Raw genomic sequence first — 18867 nt, forward strand, 5'->3', positions numbered from 1 at the left:
GTGGCAATGAAGTTGTTTCTCAAGAGTGAAATAGGATTCAATTGGGAAACAAGACTGCAGATTAAAATACTACGAGTGAACTTTGAGTTCATGCCTTAAATCCGAAAAAACAAAAAAAAAAACAGAGAAAAGAAAAAAACAAAACAAACCATACCATAACATTTCGGTTCTTGCTTTAGCTTACATTTTTATGCCGGACCAACCTTATGGGCCAACCAAGAGTGCAAAGTGCAAACAAAAAAAATTTATTTCATTGTTTTGTTTTTTGCTTTTTTTCAATTTTTTAATTACGACGGAAAAGGTAAAGCATATCTTTCTAATAAGAAAACACTGTGTAACAAGAAGTTTCCAATGCTTCCAGCAGGGACAGATTCGTGAACCATACATGGCTTATACCACACACTGAAATTAAAAGACCAATGACTGAGTACAAAGGGAGAGTCGAGACTGGCGCTTCATTATCATGTAAACTCTTCGATTCATTATTGAAAAAAAAAAGTTAAAAAAATTGTTCTAGATGGACAGCTGCTGAGTGCATGAAATACCTGCGCGTACAGTGCTCACAATGAAATAAGCCTACGCGATGTTTTTTTACAATTATTACTACGAAACCCCCCTTCTGCGAGCCAGACATTAGGGAAAATCACCCAATTTACGCGAAATATAGTACACGGAAGAGGGTACTTGCTGACATCGACCGATTGCGTCGTTGACTTTCTTGGCAAAAGTTACAATGATTCAATCCATCGAAGTCGATCTTAAAAGGAGTGTTTCCGAGCGATCGCGCAGTCGACTTTCTTTACAAAAGGTGGAATCCTTCCAAGTCGACCATAAAAGGCGTGTTTCACTGAATCGAAAACGTAAAAATTTGCGCGCCGAAAATGCCTCAGTAAAAATACAATACACGCAAAACCAGCGTCTAACGTTATTCAAGGTAAATGAGTTTTGTACTGTGTTCGGAAACCTTCATTTTTAAATTTATTTACTAGACATAAATGCCTCTTCTTGGAATACGGACGGGCCTATACCGTGAGAACTTAGGAGCCGATGAAGGATCGATGGCAAAAAAAGGAATACTGTAAGGAAACAATACTGAATTGCTAATCAGAGTGACCTCACTATAAAATAAATATCAGTGAAACATTCATCTGTTCATGTTGACCTTAAATGGATAAATTGTTGCAGCATCAGGGGAAGAAAATAAACCAAATTTCCCCGGGAAAAGAGTTGAAAAATATTTTCAATTGACATTAATGTTGTGCTACGGAAGTACTTGAGTTAGAAATGCATGCTAAGAAAACAAGCGTCGGCTAGATAACCAACAGGTAACAGTGCGGGTTTTTTGTCTTTCATTTTCATTCTTCTATGCAAACTGACATCACGATCCATTTACGCATACTTTTGAGTCAATGTCATTTTGTTTTAAAACTTTTTTTATATGTACCTGGATCGCGTCCACAATTCAAAGTAGCAATACGAAAAGAATGTGGATATCTGCTAGTTTTGATCGGTGCTCAACCGGACACGTCAGTTCATATAACGCGCGATAACACATCTTGGTATCCGATTAAAAACAGGGGCCACCTCCTAGCGACCTCTCGGCCACAATTCCCTACTATCCTTGCCAACTACGAATGTCTGACTATTGCATTACCACTTAAATTCGAACACAAAACTGTAAAGCTGAATAATGCAGACATAAACCTTATACACCTTCGGCGGTAAAAGAAGTTTTAAAGGAAAAAATGGGTTGAAAGTCATTTCGTGCAGAAAGCCTGAGAATGCAAGCTACGAAAACGATAGCCGAATAACATCTAACCTTTTATGTATTTAGATTAATAAGTTCCGGTGACATTTGGAATTTGTTTTACAAAAATAGCATACGGGGAGGGAGAGAGGCTTCATTGTGAATTAACCGAATATATTTTCAATGATTGTGTTCTGCGACCCCTCGTGTGGGAACTCACTCCGCCATGCTCTTGTGCTCCACTTCTGCATAAGAAAAGCAAAACTTACCTTACTCGTCAAAACTGAAGTATTTCTGTTCTCGACAACAAGCCGGCAACTTTATTTTGGCGGAAGCTCCGTGTGGAATCAAATCCTAAGCATGTAAACAAAACTTGTAGGCGGGTTACCGCATATAAACAGATAAACTACATTTACACGAAAATACAGGTGGATATTCAGAAGTTATTAGTAATAAGAATCTTCCCCTCGATAGCTAACTCACAAAAGATGGAGTTTCACATGGGACTAAGAGTCTGCTGTCTGTTTGAAATAATAATTGTTGAATTCTTCTAGGTCTTTGAACCTCAGTTCGACAATATGCATACGCGTAGGTGCTTGTACTTCGTACATTGAAGAGTTCAAAAATTACTTTACTTGCAAGAAGTTTCCTGTTCGAGTGTATGTTAAAGACAAGTCCATCCGGCGTATTCGCTTATTTTTCAAAACAAATCTGTCAAATCTTTAAGAGAACACCAACGTCACCCCGGTCAGTTTTACGCAAACCGTGGTCGAAAGACTGAGGCGCTCGCGCGGATCGTTCAGTCGCGTGGAAGTTGCGCGTTCATTCGCGTTGCAGAGGAGAGGTGGAGAAGCTGGTTCGCGCGAAAAATGATCCGATCTTTATAGGGTGGAACTGACTTTACTAAGTCCCTCAGGAGCTGGTTACCTTCCAAGAACAGCAAACAAGTGTCTCAAATTCTTAGGGTCGCGGTCCAAATATGTATGAAAAAGCTGGAAAAACCACTGGAAGCATTCCACAGGCTGAACGACCTGGAAAGCAGAGCATCAGGAATTACCACAATCGTTCAGATCCAAAACTGCTGCTAACGCTCTTCAAAACTAACAAGAAAAAGTTTTTGAATCCTTAGAGTTCTTAGAAAGATTAAAAAATTTCTTTACCCTAAAACTGCAACAAAAAGAGCCAGCCAAAAATAATAGATTTTACTCAAATCAAATGCCCGCAGTCATGCTGATTACACGCCGTACTTCTAAACGTGAAATGCAACTTTTGGTTAAATTATTTTGAAAACTTACAGGAAGTATTCCCAGTGCATTTTGAGTATTACAAGACTGAGTTGTTGTATCTACAGTCCGGAACCTCCTCCGAGAACACTCGACGAGTGCCTGATAACCGGTTACATAAGGTTAACTTAACGTTGCATAACGGTTCAAAGTCCGCCATTCGATAGTTCCCCTTGTTCGTTACTGAAAGTAAAATCATTATTCTCATTCTGAGAGTGGAACTAAAAAGAGAAACTCGGCGTACTCAAAATGTCCGCCATAATGTTACATTCTCCTAAATATACATCGTTTAATTCTTCTACTTCTCCTTTCCTGAAGTGCACTTCATCCTCCCAAAAAACTTGGCAAGAGGAACTAACACCATTTTATCTTACTTTTCTCAATTTCTTTCATCCGTCATTAAAATAAATTCGAAACTTTGGACTTCATTTTAAAGACGGATAAAAGAAAAATTGATTTTTAAGACGAAAGTTACGTTGACTGTACTAGAGAACCTGCATAGAGAAGCTGTGCGGCCCTCTGAAATATTTGAAAACTTCTTCACTTACAGATGTGGTCAAGTTTCTATGTTACTATGCAGGTTTTACCTAGACTATTCTGACTAAGCTTAGGGCAAATAGATGTTGAATTTGAGCGAGGAACGGGCCACAATATGTAGTTTCAAAATAGGAATTTGAAAATGTCGCTCAATTCAATCTCTTTCAAATATATTGAATATTCTTGCATGGAAAAAGAAATCCATCGAGCGCACAAAATGTCTTTCTAAAAAAATCTTTAATTTCTATAACATCACATATGCAATTAACTCCACGATTATTTGTTCTACAAGAAAGAGTAATTTGTTTTCCGAGCCTAAGAATTGATTGGAATTTTTAGCGAGCAATATTATATGTTAAGTGGGGCATTGGGTAAAAGGGAAGTTTAAATCATCACAGCACTCCTAGGACAGTTAACATGTAAGTTCCAAAGTTCTACGAAGGCCGACAGCATGTCTATTAAAACATTTTTAATCAGGAAATCAGAGCATTTGTAAATAGAATACGGATGTTACCTTCGCACAAGAGACAAAACAAACATCTGTCAGGGTAACATACTCACGGTAAGAAAACGAAATGCAAACAGACGGACGGCTGGCAACAAAAACGTGGAAAAACGCGGTAAAAACAAGAGACGCGGAGCTCAGCCGTCGAGGACCTCAAGGCCGGGACGGCAGTACAGTGATCAGGTTAGTGTCAACTTCTGATCGAGTAACAAGATCGATGTGCTCGTGAATCGAAACTGAAGCGAGCATGGACTAAACTTCGTTCTGCATCGATTAAAGACTCTTCATTGACGGCTGAAATGCCCGGTTAATTATGTCTGAACTTGGTGTGAGGTCTGCGTAAGGGCAGTTTTGACAAGCTTTAGCTTGGTTCAGTTTTTAGGGGTCAGTGTTTGAATAAGGATTTTGAAAGTCTGATTGGTTTCCATGGACTCCCGGGGGAATTGATTGGATTTGATTGACAAATATTAAACGAATTTAGATACTGTACTGTAAAATGATTGGCCTCTCTACGGGTACGCTCCCTCCTGATTGGCCCCGCGCGTTGTACGCGCGCGATTCGCGGAGCTATCGGTATGCAGTGACGCATGACATGTTTCCACACTGCACTGGATAAACAGAGCGAGACCTGCCGTGAGGTGCCGTGGGTTTAAGAGTAGTCGTTCGTCCTCATCCTTGATTGCGTTTATTCTCACCAGTGTTATGTGTGATGCGTCGCAGAAGTGCGCTGTTATTAGACCGAAGAACTTTGCAGTTTAATCATGGGTTGCAACCACAGCAAGAAGCTCGATGATGAAGACTGTGTCAAGACGAGCAAGCTGAACGAAGCATCACGTGAAGTGGGGTGCAAAGAATTAGTCAACAATGAAAAGGGGAAAAACTCTGAGAAAAAGCCAAAGAGAGGACGTGTCCTTGAAGGAAAGCTTAGCTTTGATGCTGTTGTCACGGAGAAATATGAGATCAAAGCGCTCATAGGAAGAGGTTCATTTAGTAGAGTCGTCCGTGTTGAACATAAGGAAACAAAACAACCTTACGCGATCAAAATGATAAAGGTTCGTGGTGGTAAAGACAGCTTCGAGTCCGAAGTTGCTGTTCTAAGAAAGGTGAAGCACGATTACATTGTTCAACTGTATGAAGTTTTTGAGTGTCCAGAGAGGATCTATCTGGTTATGGAGCTCGCAACAGGCGGTGAACTCTTGGATCGCATCGTTTGTCGGGGATCTTTTACCGAACACGATGCTACTCGAGTCCTTATTATGGTACTAGAGGGAGTTAGTTATTTACACTCTCTTGGAATAACTCATCGTGATTTGAAGCCGGAAAATTTATTGTACTATCACCCTGGAAACGATTCCAAAATCATGATTACCGACTTCGGATTTTCGAGCGCTTTTCAAAACTCCGACAGCGCGACAATGGATACAATTTGCGGAACACCGGAGTACATTGCACCAGAAATACTCAAGAGGCAACCGTATACAAATGCAGTAGACATGTGGGCTATCGGGGTTATCACGCACATTCTTTTGAGCGGAGAAATGCCATTTTCAGACGAGAATCGTACGAGGATGTATCATGCAATTTTGAAGGCAAAGTATTCGTATATCAGTGAGGTGAGTAGGCTTGTGTACATACATGCATGATAGCGCTTTGTTGATTGATCTTAGTGGTTTGTTGATCGCTCTCGATTTCTCCTGATGTGTTATGGTAATCAGGTTAAGCGTTTTCGCCGGTAACTAAGTTGTTCGGTTTTGCGGAAACTCTTTACAATAGTAAGGATAACACTGTGGGAAAATTCGTGTTTGTAACCTGCCCTACAATGAAACGGTAACTCGATGTAGCGGTATCAGTTACGATCGATTTTCTCTGGCAAGGTTTCAAAGATCTTTTGTCCTCTGACAGGGTTTTCTTGTTCGGATATTGTAATCCGTGTATTAGCGTAAGCAGAAATCATCTTGTGACGATTGTTACCGTAGTTATTCTTTGAAAAGCTCTTATTATAAAGTAATTCTGGACAAACTTAGCGCGTTCGTGCGTCAAATGCTATACCAAGTTATCTTCTTTGTTCTTACACAATGCAAATTCGCTTGCCGCGATCTGTAGGACAGTGACCTCTATAATTAGCTTTCTTTGAATAGAATCACCTTCAGCGCATAATTGTTTTATTGAAAAGGAAAAAAAAACAAATTATCTTCTAAAATTTATTTTGTTCAATTTTGTGTTTGAAATCAAGTGGAAAAGAGATCTATTGTCTGTGCGCTTGGTGCGAAGAACAATTGTTTCTTGGGTCTGGAACGTTCGGTTTCTTTGTTGAATGTAATAACTGTTTCTTTAGAAGCTCGATCGAGGGCAACAGAGATGATTTCCTGTAGTTATAAAAATGTTACGAGCAACTTCGTAATAAGAGATGCCGGCACTCGTGCTTGATTTAAACTCTCGGAAATGTTCCTGACATCGAAACGTGAAACAGAACGTTATACTGTATTTCCTGTGATTATGTAAGTTATTTGGTTTCGCTGCCAGCCTTCAATCGTAAAGCAACCGCAGCTCCATAGTTAAGGCATTGTTCACCTGTTGCGAATCTGCCTTTCTCTTTTCCGTGCAGGTCGCTGAGTAGGGCGTTTGGGGTGGCCTTCATGATCCCTAAACATTCCGGTCATTTTGCGGCGAACCCTACGCTTGTTTGCGGTCTAGTGCTATCGTCAGAAACATTCGCTCGAATACGAAACACTGTTTACATTTCAGCTATTCGAGACCATTTTGTTGTTATTTATCGTAACATTTAGACCATTTGTGCAAGGTTTTCAAGATAAAAGCTATGTCATGTAATGTGCTTCATAATATAACCAAATTTAAGGGATTTCCCGGTATTAGGCAACGTGTAGTGTAAAGTCCTTTTGTTATATCTAAATCGTATTAGGATCAATAACTTCAGGTACGAAATCTTTCAAAATGATAGATGGGAGATAGCATTTTGTTAGTATACATTTGTTCAGGAAAAATTAGATTACATTATTCAAATTAAACCTCCCACCTCAGAATCATCCAACAGTGGATTTTAATTCACATTCGTCCTACTAATGTGTTGCGAACACGTCTGAAACCAGGTAATTGGCCCAATAACAAGACCTATATTTAGCAACAAATATTGTTTAACTCACTAATAGGCATTCAGTGGATGTATATCAATAAAGTGTCTGGACACTTAACACACAAATTAAATTAAGTGGACTCACTAAACATATATTCATAATTATTTTCCCAATGGAAACCAATTCTTAAGTAAAAACATGTGAGATCTGATTCTTCAACAAGGACCCACTGAAATAAATCCCTAAAAATCCAGCGCCTTAATTCCAAGAATACTAAGGTTAGTTTCTGTGATTCTTCATGAAGATGCACCCCTTACAAAGCATGATGCCTGTGGACTAATCATTTCCTTATAACTCAGAGATGTTTTTTTTGAGAAGCTTATTACAAGGTCAAACAACATCCAAACTCTCTGAAAAAATATTACCCTTCTATTCTAAAGTAAATTTGACTTGTTACCTCTTTGAACTACCTTTTATCATGGGTTGAACTCAAAGGATGCCAAGTATTTATATATTAAATTATTTCAGCCATCAAATCTGCAAAAGAATCTGCAGGTGTGTAAACAAAGATATGAAAGTATTTAGGGAGCATATCCTTTCTCTAAATATTCATGATCACTATATTCAACTTCATAACTAAACATGCGACTTAAGAAAGGCGCAATGCAATCTATTCATATGAAAATACATAACATTGGAAACTCAGGGTAATGCACTCTTGGACATTTCATGAGAAACTGTGATAAGCATCCAAACTCAGCGGTGCGCAACTTGTCAAACAAACATTTAACTAAAATGATGATAACAAAAGAGGGCCAAGGCTATTTTTATGTGTTGTAAAAATCACGGACATTTGCAGATTTCAGTGTTCCCCAACCATTCCAGATTCTGCGCATATAAGGGAAATTTCCAGAAGGCATCATCGGAGATTCAACTGATATTGAATTTGGTGGGAGTGTAGCCAAGAAATTGAGGATTGGTTGTAAGCCAAAACTATCACCTATATCCTTGACATATATCTTGCTTGAATGATCTTTGAGCATCTAGGATATGATCAGCTTTTAGAAATGCTCCTTATTTCTCTATTTGTCGTGATCAATCCTTAAGGATTGCAGATGCTTCTCATTTTGCATTTTTGTTAGTTAGCTAGCGCTTGCTGTTGGGAGACAATGGAAAACTAGTCATCAAAGAATTAACATTTAACATGTTAACATTTCATCTTCAAGTTTGCGACAAAGAAAACTGCTAGTTAATATTTCCTTTGAGATCAATTTATTGTTAAGAGTTTTTTACAATAGAGTGCATGGCTGTGTAAAAATACAGAGTAATTATCCATGTATCACCTGTCACATGTTCTTTGCCTTTTACTATTGGTCTAATATGAATGAGTATGGTTTTAGGAGAAATTGATCTGAAAATGTATAGCACAGCAGAGGGACTTTTCAGTGTTTTCCACTAAGATTCTTAAAGAGTGTTTCATTGGTAAGGTCAATTGAACTGGTAACAGTTATATTATTTTGACACAACCACACTAATCAAATATCTAAACTGTGTTTAAGAAAGAAAGAAAATAAGGACTGTTTCATAATTGAATGACACGTGAGAGTGGCTGTGTGGTCAAAGTACAAATCAGTAAGCTAAGCACAGTAGATTTCCTAACCCCTTAAGAACTGATCACAATGTCTGTGATATATTATAAAGTTTTTAATGAATAAATGCAAACCAACCTGTAGTGAGTTGATATAATGCAAGCCACAAGGGCAAACCAAAACCACAATAAAATATCGTAAGTATTGTAAAGAATTTTCTTTACATTTTGAAGTGGGTGGATGTTACTGAATGTTAGAACAGTATTGTGTTTCAAGTCTTAATTTTTAGATAATACATGTTAGATGATATTTGAGCACAAACCGCTCTAAAATTGTCGTCAGAATTAAATGAAGTATGATTTTGGTCTAATTTTGAGTAGCAAGACTGAAAAACCTCTGCTTTGTGATGTTTATTTTTAAATTCTAAATAAGATTAGGAAAATTGCATTAAGAAAGGAACTTAAAGAATCATGAAACTTATATATTTGTCGTATGGAAGGAATCATTACCGGCAATAAAATTTATACAGTTGTAACACACCCAGTATATGGGAAAACCTTAAGTCCCTTGAGGTATGTTGCTAAATAAAAATTTGAAATATGTTGTATCTGCCCATGATCAGGAGGTTATAGACATGTGGTGTCTTCATGCCAATGATAGATTGAGGCCATGAGACCAATGCTCTCTGAAATGTTTATCCAGTTCATGTGATTATCATTTTAACTTGGTAAAAACAGTAAGGGGCTAAAATTTTTGAACACACCTCTAAAAGAATAAATATATATATAAATATATATATCATTATATACATTAAGCCTGGAAATCTTATTCATGGTCTTTGTCACCATATAGTGGTATTAAGCACTGCATCTTATTGAATAATCCAATTTTAGCATTACATACAGGTAAATTTTGTTCAGATCATGCAAAGTTTCTCCAAAATGAAACTGCTACAGTTCTAAGAATGATATACATGTGTGAACAGGTTGATAGTATTTTCAAGGAGATTTTACAAACTCAAATGCTAGGGCTAATGCTTCCTGGGTCAAAGATGATATAGCGACATTGTAAATCAAGAAAGTGTGATGGCAAATTTTCCAGAAACATAACTCTTATCTTGTTTGGTGAGTGTTCCAGCTTGGAAATCTATTTGCCTCACAGCAACATTCTTATCATTCTCAACCAAACTGTGAAAGGGCTAGGCAATGGAACTTGAAGCTGTTCAAACAAAATTTACTCAAGTTCCACCATTCTGATGGCAATGCTATTCACAGACATATTAACAAAAAATAGATGGTTATTACTGCATCCTTTACCAACAGTTTTGATGTCTTACACTGGTAATTTTTTATGTTTTTTTGTTTTTGCATGTCACCCAGCTCCTTCAACTCTAACACTCATTTAGTTTTAATTGCAATGTTTTCTAGCCACAATTATATTTTCTATGTTTACAGCTTGACTAATCTTGTCATCAAATATTTTACTCATTTACAAGTTGTGAGGTCAGTTCCCCCCCCCTTATCTACAAATGGTACATACATGAAGATTTGTCAGAAATTTAGTAATAAATCCTCCATTAACATTGGCAAATTAACAGCTTTTACGGCCTAATAAGTGTTCTCTTTTTTTTAACCAAATATAATAAAATTTGTACTAAGCAGACACCAGTCAGTCCTGCCTTTGTCCTCTGCCATATTTTTTGTAAATAAACTAGCCATGAGAAAAAGTGCACACTAAAATTGATCCCTTTTCCTGCCACCTGTGTTAAGCAGACACTGCAATAGGTAGGGCTAAAGATTTTATCTTTGTTGCAATTGCAGTTTCAGTTTATGTTCATGTCACATTACTTAAATTGTTTACAGTGCACTAGAGCCTGTTGTGTCAACAAGGCGTGCAAAACCAAAAACTTAGATAAGGGAAACACAAACTTCTTACTCTTCTCCAACCATGTTTGCATCAAATTCATGATAGCAATCCATAAAATCAGATTGTACACAAAGAAGAAAGTGGGCACCAAACAAGTTATGTAATGAAGTATTCAAAATGTATGTGTAGTGCTATAATGGATAAGTTACCAAGTGATCATGGAACAACAACCGGAACCTGCATTGAGCAGACACTAGCAAGTCCCACAATTGTCTACTTAATACAGTTCTCAACAGGGTAATATCTTGGAGTAAGGTATATGATTGAAAGTGGTTTTGGACATTGACATTTCTGTGTGTATTTACATTAACCTTTGGGGTGTTTTACCGCATTTGATTTTAAAAAAAATGATCGTATTTTTCTAGGTATGAAAATTACAAACTATGGAAACTGTTCTGTAACAATTTTTCAACAAGATTAGTTCTGAACATAAAGTTCAATACAATTTCCCAGACAAATGAGTAAACATGAAATAGGGTTGCCCCTCTGTGTAAAAAAAGAGGGAAAAAAAAAAGGGAGGGAGGTAGAGTCTTGTGAACCTACTTTCTAGTAACATTACCTGCTAAATCTCAAGAAAGTCACTTTTGCTTTTACCTGAGCATGGAATGTCTGAGAGTTAAGACAGTTCAAGCAATTACATTAGTTTACTTAACCCCTTAACTCCCAGGATCTCATTGTTAATTCTAATCCTCTACCTGCTACACACCTCCTCATAAATTAGTCATGAGAACTTTTTGTTAGATCAAGGTAACAACTACTACCTGATTAGTTTGAATATTCTCACTACCTGTTTGCTAGATAATGTAATGATTATGGGAAGAAGTTTCATGTTGATCACTTCAGGGAGATAAAGTGTTAAGGATGAGAACGCCTTTTAGACATGTCAAACTGAGGTCATAGGAACTTGAAATACATCTGTTTTGGAAGCTAAATAGCACAAGACTAGCATTAAACAGTTAAAAGATACTGGCTGACACAAAGGTGGTCATTTACTCAACCCCAAAGGGATGAGGTTAATAAACATCACTTTCACCAACACTGAGTTTAAAATTTTTGTCATGTTTAAAGCACAAAAGCTGAATAATTAGCAAATGAAAGATTCCCTTTATTGGTGACAACATGCTGATGTACAAGCTGAAATCAAACAAAGTTTAGTTCTGAAGATGAACAATTCCATGTGTTCTGTTTGACCAGTACAGTTTTATTGGTTAGCTTAACCTACAATCTCCGTATTCTTAAAAGCAGGTGATCAAGGCTTTGTTTTGAATAAGAAAATTATCCACACAATTCCTGTCATTTTATGACAATGATGTTTTGGAACACTTGCTAAATTTGCATTTCTGAAAAAATGACTATTTCCTTCACTGATAATTGGTTTATATTTATTTTCTGGAGAGAAAGTCATTGCTTAATTCCAAGAAAATGAAAAAATGATAGGTTATCCTGTTCATTTGCAACAGAATGACAATTTACCACTCTGGTGAGCTCTGCTCTGAGAGAAAAAACTGCAATTTCTCAAAATGCACAAACTTGTTATGTGTGAAATTATGCACAATAAGGATGTGCAAGCAATACTACAGAATGCCCTTCAATAAACTGAGATGAGTACTGGCCTTAGGTTGTGTTCATAATCGTAAATGTAGGTAGTCTAAGAAGTGGTCAACCTGCAATCAATGAAATGACTTGCTATTTTTCTATCTTAGGCATGGAAGGATGTATCAGAACAAGCGAAGAACTTTATTGACAAGTTACTGGTAGTAGATCCTTGTAAACGGATGACTGCTGACCAAGCTCTTAGAGATCCATGGATTGCACTTAGTGTTGCTTCCTCAAATTTGAAAGACCTTCATCGTTCCTTCAGCCAAAATTGGTTGAAAAGTAGCTCTCGGCTTAACAGTGCTAAATCAAATGCTTCTCAGAACTGGGTGAAAAATGGCTCTCGATTGAGCAGTGCAAATTCAAATGCATCTCAAAATTCTACCAGATCTTTGCGGTCAGGTAGATCCAAACGGAAAAACAGCTCCACAGTTCCACAGGAGATAACTGTACAAAGTGAAGAGATCAAACAAAGTGGAACCAAATCGAAAGATTTGAGGGATTCAAATGTTAAGCTAACAAAGCATTCTGTAATTAATGAGGATGACAGAGAATTTTTTAACAGTACTAATACAGAGCACGAAGGTGAAGTTGCAGTTCTAAAAGTAACTACAGAATGGGATAACAACTGGCAACATGGTGTGAGACAAGGTCCTGATTTCAATGGTCAAACTATTGATTCAACTTGGAAAGTGCAAAGCATGGCAGATGATTCAAATGAGGAAATACAGACAAAGCCAATTCCCATTGTGAGAAATGGAGCACAGCTGTCACATTTAGTATTGAGAGATAATTTCTTTGAAGAGCAAACTGCTCAAGAGACATCCCAAAACTGGTTCCAGGATAGCATACGTAGAACTTCTTATGCAGGAGAATCTCTAAGCAAATTTCACTCATTGTCTCCATCAAGGAAAAACAAAGTATTTTGCACTTATGATAGCAGTTAATTACTGTACATATTTTTTCAGACAAATTTTATACTCAAAAGATTTCACTCAATCAATTTTATAAGAAACATAGTATTTTGCACTTGTGAAGTGCAAGTTACTCCATTCATGGAAATTGTTTACAGTTAATTTAGTCTTATTTCAAGATTGCCCTCAATTATCATGATATCATCTTCAGTCATCACCAAGCAAAATTCTAACATTTGGGTTATAGCAACATTATTTTCCATTTCCAAGCTTCTTTTCCATTTCCAAGCTTCAATACCTTATTTAAGATCCCAGGACAAGTGCATTTTTTTGAGGGTATCAACGTTTCCATTCCACTTTGTGTGTTTGCATCATGTTACATGTACCTCAGTCTTCCGTTAACCCATAGATGAAACAAAATAATAAATCACTTAAAATAGTGATTGATAAAATTTTATAATTGCATTTAAATGTATATGAAAAATTTTATGAAGGTTGTGTCTTGTGTCCAGGTCTCTGAAGAATATAATATATACAAGTATAGTTACTGAAATTACCAAGCTGCATGATGGAAAAAATCTTTGTACTGTCACCAATTCACTTTCTTTCAATGATCTGCCCCATATTCTCTGGTCTGTCATCAGTTGTTACAAGCCATTCCCAAACTTTCCCTAAAGAGTTAATAACAATTGATAGATTACAGTTTCCAGTAAAGCTTGATGGGGTATCATTATTATTATTATTTTAGGTAAAAAGACTAGAAATTGCCTCATATATGGAAATCATTTTTAACTTTTAAAAAGTCATCCAAATAATTTATGGAAGTTGTCAAATGAAGTAGTGTAGGTCCCAGTACTGTATTCCAAGACCAATTTCACAGCTCAGTGATAATCCCAGTATTGCAGCCAAAATGAATTTTAGTCTTCCTTGGGTAATTAAGACCTGGACACATTTATTGACTTTGAAAGTAATAAGATATATTTTCTTATCAGAAACTTTATACATATTTTTACTTTTATATATTGATCTATTGTAAATGTGAATTTCATATATCCTGGTGTAAGGACACACTATAAATATCACTAAGTATGTAACTATGACCAAATAAAATGTAGAAGATTTCAAGATTTCTGGAAATTGTGAAATCAGAATTACCTCAAATTTAATATAATGTCAAAGCTGGAGATGTAAAATAAGTATTTGAGTTATAGAGATGTATTTATTTCATGTACACATGCTGTAAATAGAATGCAGAGTAAGAAACTCTCTGATTTTTACTTGGAAAATCAGTATGCCATGTGTACATGTATTTTATACCAGATACATGCATATGAAAATTATGCTGGTCATAAATATATATATAGTGTGTGTATATTATATATATATTCCAGATGTTTCCATATAAGGATGGTTTTGTTTGTTGTAGTGGTTTTATGTGGTACTTTAATGTTTCAAATTATCATAGTGAAGATGAGTCTCTTAATACTTATAGGATATGAACTGAATGATCATTCAAATCAAACTGGATGTAACTCCTTAAAAAAGCTGAAGTATTTAATTAAAACCTTATCAATTGATGTACATTTTGCCTTGTTCATCTACACTGCATCATTCATTCTCTGAAACCTTTAATTCCTAGAGGTGATTAACATTTAACTTCTCCCTATAACATCAATACATTGTCCAGCAAACGGATAATGAGAATACCCAAACTTTATCAAGCAAAAGTTGTTGTTTTGATCCAACACCAAATTCTTGTAACTAATTAACAAGGAAATGTGTAACAGCAAGAGGGGCAAATTAACAATCAGATCCTGGGAGTTAAATGGATATAGAAACAAACCTCATGTTCTGTGGTGAACTAGTAACCTGTAAGTGCAGGTAACCATTTTTTCCAACTCCAAGAATTTGTTATTAGTGATTATCATGTAGGTTACTGCTAATTCATTATTTTAAAGAAAATTCTGAAGTTTTCTAGAGCACAAAGCAATATTTTGAGAATTCTTTTTCCCAGACAATTAACACTTTGTAAATGAATATGACTAATTAAAGTGTGACATTATGCACATTGTGAACTTTTTGCTGTAACACTTATTACCCTGTTTTTTACATTTTTTCCAATGATTTCGAGTTCTCCACAATGCTATTAGAACCAGAGCTTCTCCCCGGATGTGTTCCACTTACCAATGTACTCTTTATTCCTAAAATCCCCAGTATCTTTACCCTTTTCATCCCTGACATCAGTGTGCATATTCTACATCTCATTTTTTATATAATTCTTGAGGTGCTGACAAGAAGAATCTGTTTAAAAATCAAGGTCTTTGTAAGATTTAGGGGTGATATTGTAAGGAGGAATTAGATGCTAGTCACACTTAGAAGTTAGAAGGTTCCACCACTGCTCATTGCTAGGAGTGACAAAATTTTTATGTCGAACAAGGTCACATTATCTTAAGATTGATTGACAGATTGATTGGCTGGTAAGCTTAAGAAAATGGCAGCAACAATGATATGTCTGTTTAAATATGACAGCTCATGGCTGTCACAGATCAACTTCAATTAACCGTAACAAAAAGCTATAGGTAGTTACAGTATTTACAATCACCTCAGGATAGAAATGTAGTCTATTGCCTATTAGCCATCCTCTTTGAAAGGATCTCCAGTTGACCTCCAGCCATAGAAAAGCCTAGAGAACAAATTGTTATGATGTCACCAGTGATCCCATCAAACCCTGGAACCTACATCTATAGAAAAGGAGTTACACCAACTACTCAGGAATCATGATTCTTTGGCTTTTCAATGTTATTACATTTATGTCACCTGTTGGATAAGAACAGGTTTGATCATCTAGGTGAGATATAGAGTAGTCCTGAGAAGAGCTGTTGTGGGTATTAGTGACTGATATTGCAACACCATGGCAGAACACATTATCAGAGTCAACTCAACTTCCCTTTGGCGAAGGTTGCGGAAGTATCAGTCACTACTACAGGATAGTCCTTTGTAGGAATACTCTCACCTGGAAAATCAGATTACACCTTTAAATTTTATTTGTAGGTTCTAACAATTTACTATATGAAGTTGTCAGTTAAGCAAAATTATGGTTTATTTCATTATTGTGTACTATTAAGATATAAAGGTAGTGTAGTACCTCCTTCATTCAAATTTGAGGTCAGTAGCTGATGATAAGAGTGAAAAAGTGGGCCAGCAAAATTCAGCAAGGTTTTAGGAAAGAATTGTCTCTTCTCTTCTTAGTTCTTACAATGTTCCCTCTCTACCTCCTTTTTATATAATAAGCTCAGTTATGCACGCATTCTGATTGGTTCTCACTTATGATCTATTGGAGGACAGACGTATAGATGACATCATCATTAAAACTTTTTTCCTTATATTTTAATTCTTTATTATATAAAACAAATAGATTCCAAGTTGCTGTGTGTCTGTTCAGTAATAGATCATAGAGGACATCAAAATGTGGTAAGAACATCAGTGACACACTCGGCTGTGCCTCATGTGCCACTTTTTTGTTCTCACCACACTTTGATGTCATCTGTGACCTATTACTGAACAGACGCACAGCAACTTGGAATCTATTTGTTAATTTACTCATCCCCAAAAACTGAGTGCCATGAATAACTCTACAAGTTACCTTTAACTCTCAAGATCTCATTAGTAGTTCTCCTTACTGTCTGCCATATAGTTCTTGTGATGTTAGTTTGGAGAATATGGTATTGGATCAACTACAATCCCCCTTTTTAAGACTTTTTTTATTCTCATCACTTGTCTGCTTGATATTGTACTGATATTGTAAGGAGAAATTCTGTCTTGGTCACTTGTGGGAGTTAAAGGGTTAAGCCATCTGGCCCATGACTGCCACAGAGTGTCTCAGTTTCTTATCTCAGTTTCCAACCCAGAGGAGACTTAGATTACCCCTCATTGAAGGAATACCTGTCAACTGGAGTAAAAACCTAGCATTTTGTCACATTTTCCTCAGCAGGTGTTCCTAACAGTTTGCCAATAACCTCCAGGTTTGAGCCCTGCCTGGGTCTCTGCACTATGTGGTGTTCTTGAGTATCTGGCAATTTACTCCAACCTCCCTCTCGCTATGCAGGAGGGTAAATTACTGCATAATGAAAATCTGCCAGGGGAACCTAAAGTAATAATGTTAAGATTTACTTGCAATGCAGTGACGTGACATCTTCCCCAGGCGCAACCAGCAATAATCCTAGTCACTTCAACCTCTTAAAACCAGAATAACACCTTATTCCTTTGATACCTATGAGTGACCAGCATCTAATTCCATCTTACAACATACTCCTAATCAAACATTAAATAAGGTCACAATAATCAAAGAAATGATCACAAACTAAGAAGCTCTTGAATGTTAAACAAATTCTCCATGTCAGCATCTTCAGAAATGTATGGTGAACAGTATGTAGAATATACATACTGATATAAGGGTGTGAAGGATTAAAATTTTCCTCGAAAGAAAATGTCTCAATTTATCATAGTGCATAGAGCACCTGCAGGTAAGTTGTCTCTGAGAATAGTTTTTAACCCCCTTTCAGGACACACACACATAAAAAAACAAAACAAAAGGGAATACATTTTCGTTTTGACATTTGGTGTAGAATAGCTGTACTATATGTTCATGACAGAGAGCTAATCTTGTATCAAGTATCACTTTCAAGTGAGAATTTGTAAATTTTAATTCTGCAATAATCCCACAAAGGGAGATCTAAAGAACACAAATATCACCCGATTACTGATTTCTTTTTGCAATTATTTCAAATAGCTTCAATGTAACATTAAATTTGTCATGCTTAAAACAAGAACCTTCTATTTGAATCTTAATTTAAAGTGGCTTTGTCCCTGGCTAGAATGTTGTTCTCTCTGAATACAAAGATTGGTGATGTTGTACCATGTCAGTTATTGTTGATTTTTTTGCCATTTGGCGCTTAGTCAGTTGACCCCATTCAGACCCTCTCTTGTTGTAAATCTCTCAATTAAGGTTTAGTGATATAATTTCTTGTTTCTCCCTTGTCTGTCAAGTTCCTACCTTCCCATATGTTATTTTTTTTATTAAATCATGTATTAATTCCCCTATTTTGTAATTTCCCTTATTAACAGCGGTGTTTTTATCAAGTTTCAATTTCGCCGGGAATCTCTCTGTTACAGCTAAAGCCCCTCCTGCCTTCTTCAAATTAGTTTTTTTCTCCCACAACAAAAGAGTAGAATAGGTCGTTAAGATTTGCTTTAATCCTATTCAGAGCTGAAACGTACCTTGAAATCCCACAATGAGCTCGTTAAAGGTTATATAAATCGTATCTTCAACGAGAATTTGACAGAAGAGTTGTTCAATATTGGTAATGGCACGGGGAAAAATTATCCTTGACCCCCAGAAAAACCCGCGCGCGGGAAAACTGAACCACTTGGGACCCTGGTAACGAAGACACGCTGAATATTCTTTCCGGGGTAGGATGGAAATTACAATTTTATTTGATAAAGAATGTTCTTTCATTTTGAGAATAAATTCTATTAAGCCCTCTATAAACACATAATAGTTTCTTATTTCCACGAAATCACTTCAATATTTTTTAAGATTTTTTAAGACCACCGAAAATTGTGATATTCAAAAATAAATTAAACAGCCCTCCCCCACTCGAGACACCGCATAAAAGTAA

General features: G+C 36.4%; 1 protein-coding gene and 1 long non-coding RNA gene across 2 annotated transcripts; one reads left to right on the top strand and one right to left on the bottom strand.

Annotated features, from left to right (window-relative positions):
* The first annotated feature begins 4686 nt into the window (after nucleotides 1-4686).
* Nucleotides 4687-15264, top strand: LOC131797645 (serine/threonine-protein kinase H1). The gene is made up of 2 exons (XM_059115298.2): nucleotides 4687-5685; nucleotides 12383-15264. The coding sequence occupies exons 1-2, from the start codon at nucleotides 4834-4836 to the stop codon at nucleotides 13220-13222; spliced, it is 1692 nt and encodes a 563-aa protein (XP_058971281.1). The 5' UTR covers nucleotides 4687-4833; the 3' UTR covers nucleotides 13223-15264.
* On the bottom strand, nucleotides 13762-18550 carry LOC136279385 (uncharacterized). The gene is made up of 3 exons (XR_010716822.1): nucleotides 18467-18550; nucleotides 17132-17334; nucleotides 13762-13860 (listed from the first exon to the last, which is right to left on the bottom strand). It is a non-coding gene; the product is annotated as an uncharacterized lncRNA (long non-coding RNA).
* Between the last annotated feature and the right edge of the window lie 317 nt (nucleotides 18551-18867).

The sequence above is a fragment of the Pocillopora verrucosa genome, chromosome 3, assembly GCF_036669915.1.
Source record: "Pocillopora verrucosa isolate sample1 chromosome 3, ASM3666991v2, whole genome shotgun sequence".
Taxonomy (NCBI): domain Eukaryota; kingdom Metazoa; phylum Cnidaria; class Anthozoa; order Scleractinia; family Pocilloporidae; genus Pocillopora; species Pocillopora verrucosa.

Bases quoted from the DNA above. Each gene is read 5' to 3' on its own strand.
- LOC131797645 (XM_059115298.2), top strand. From the start codon at position 4,834: ATGGGTTGCAACCACAGCAAGAAGCTCGATGATGAAGACTGTGTCAAG. The intron at 5,686-12,382 runs GTGAGTAGGCTT...TTTCTATCTTAG, and splicing joins AGTATTCGTATATCAGTGAG to GCATGGAAGGATGTATCAGA.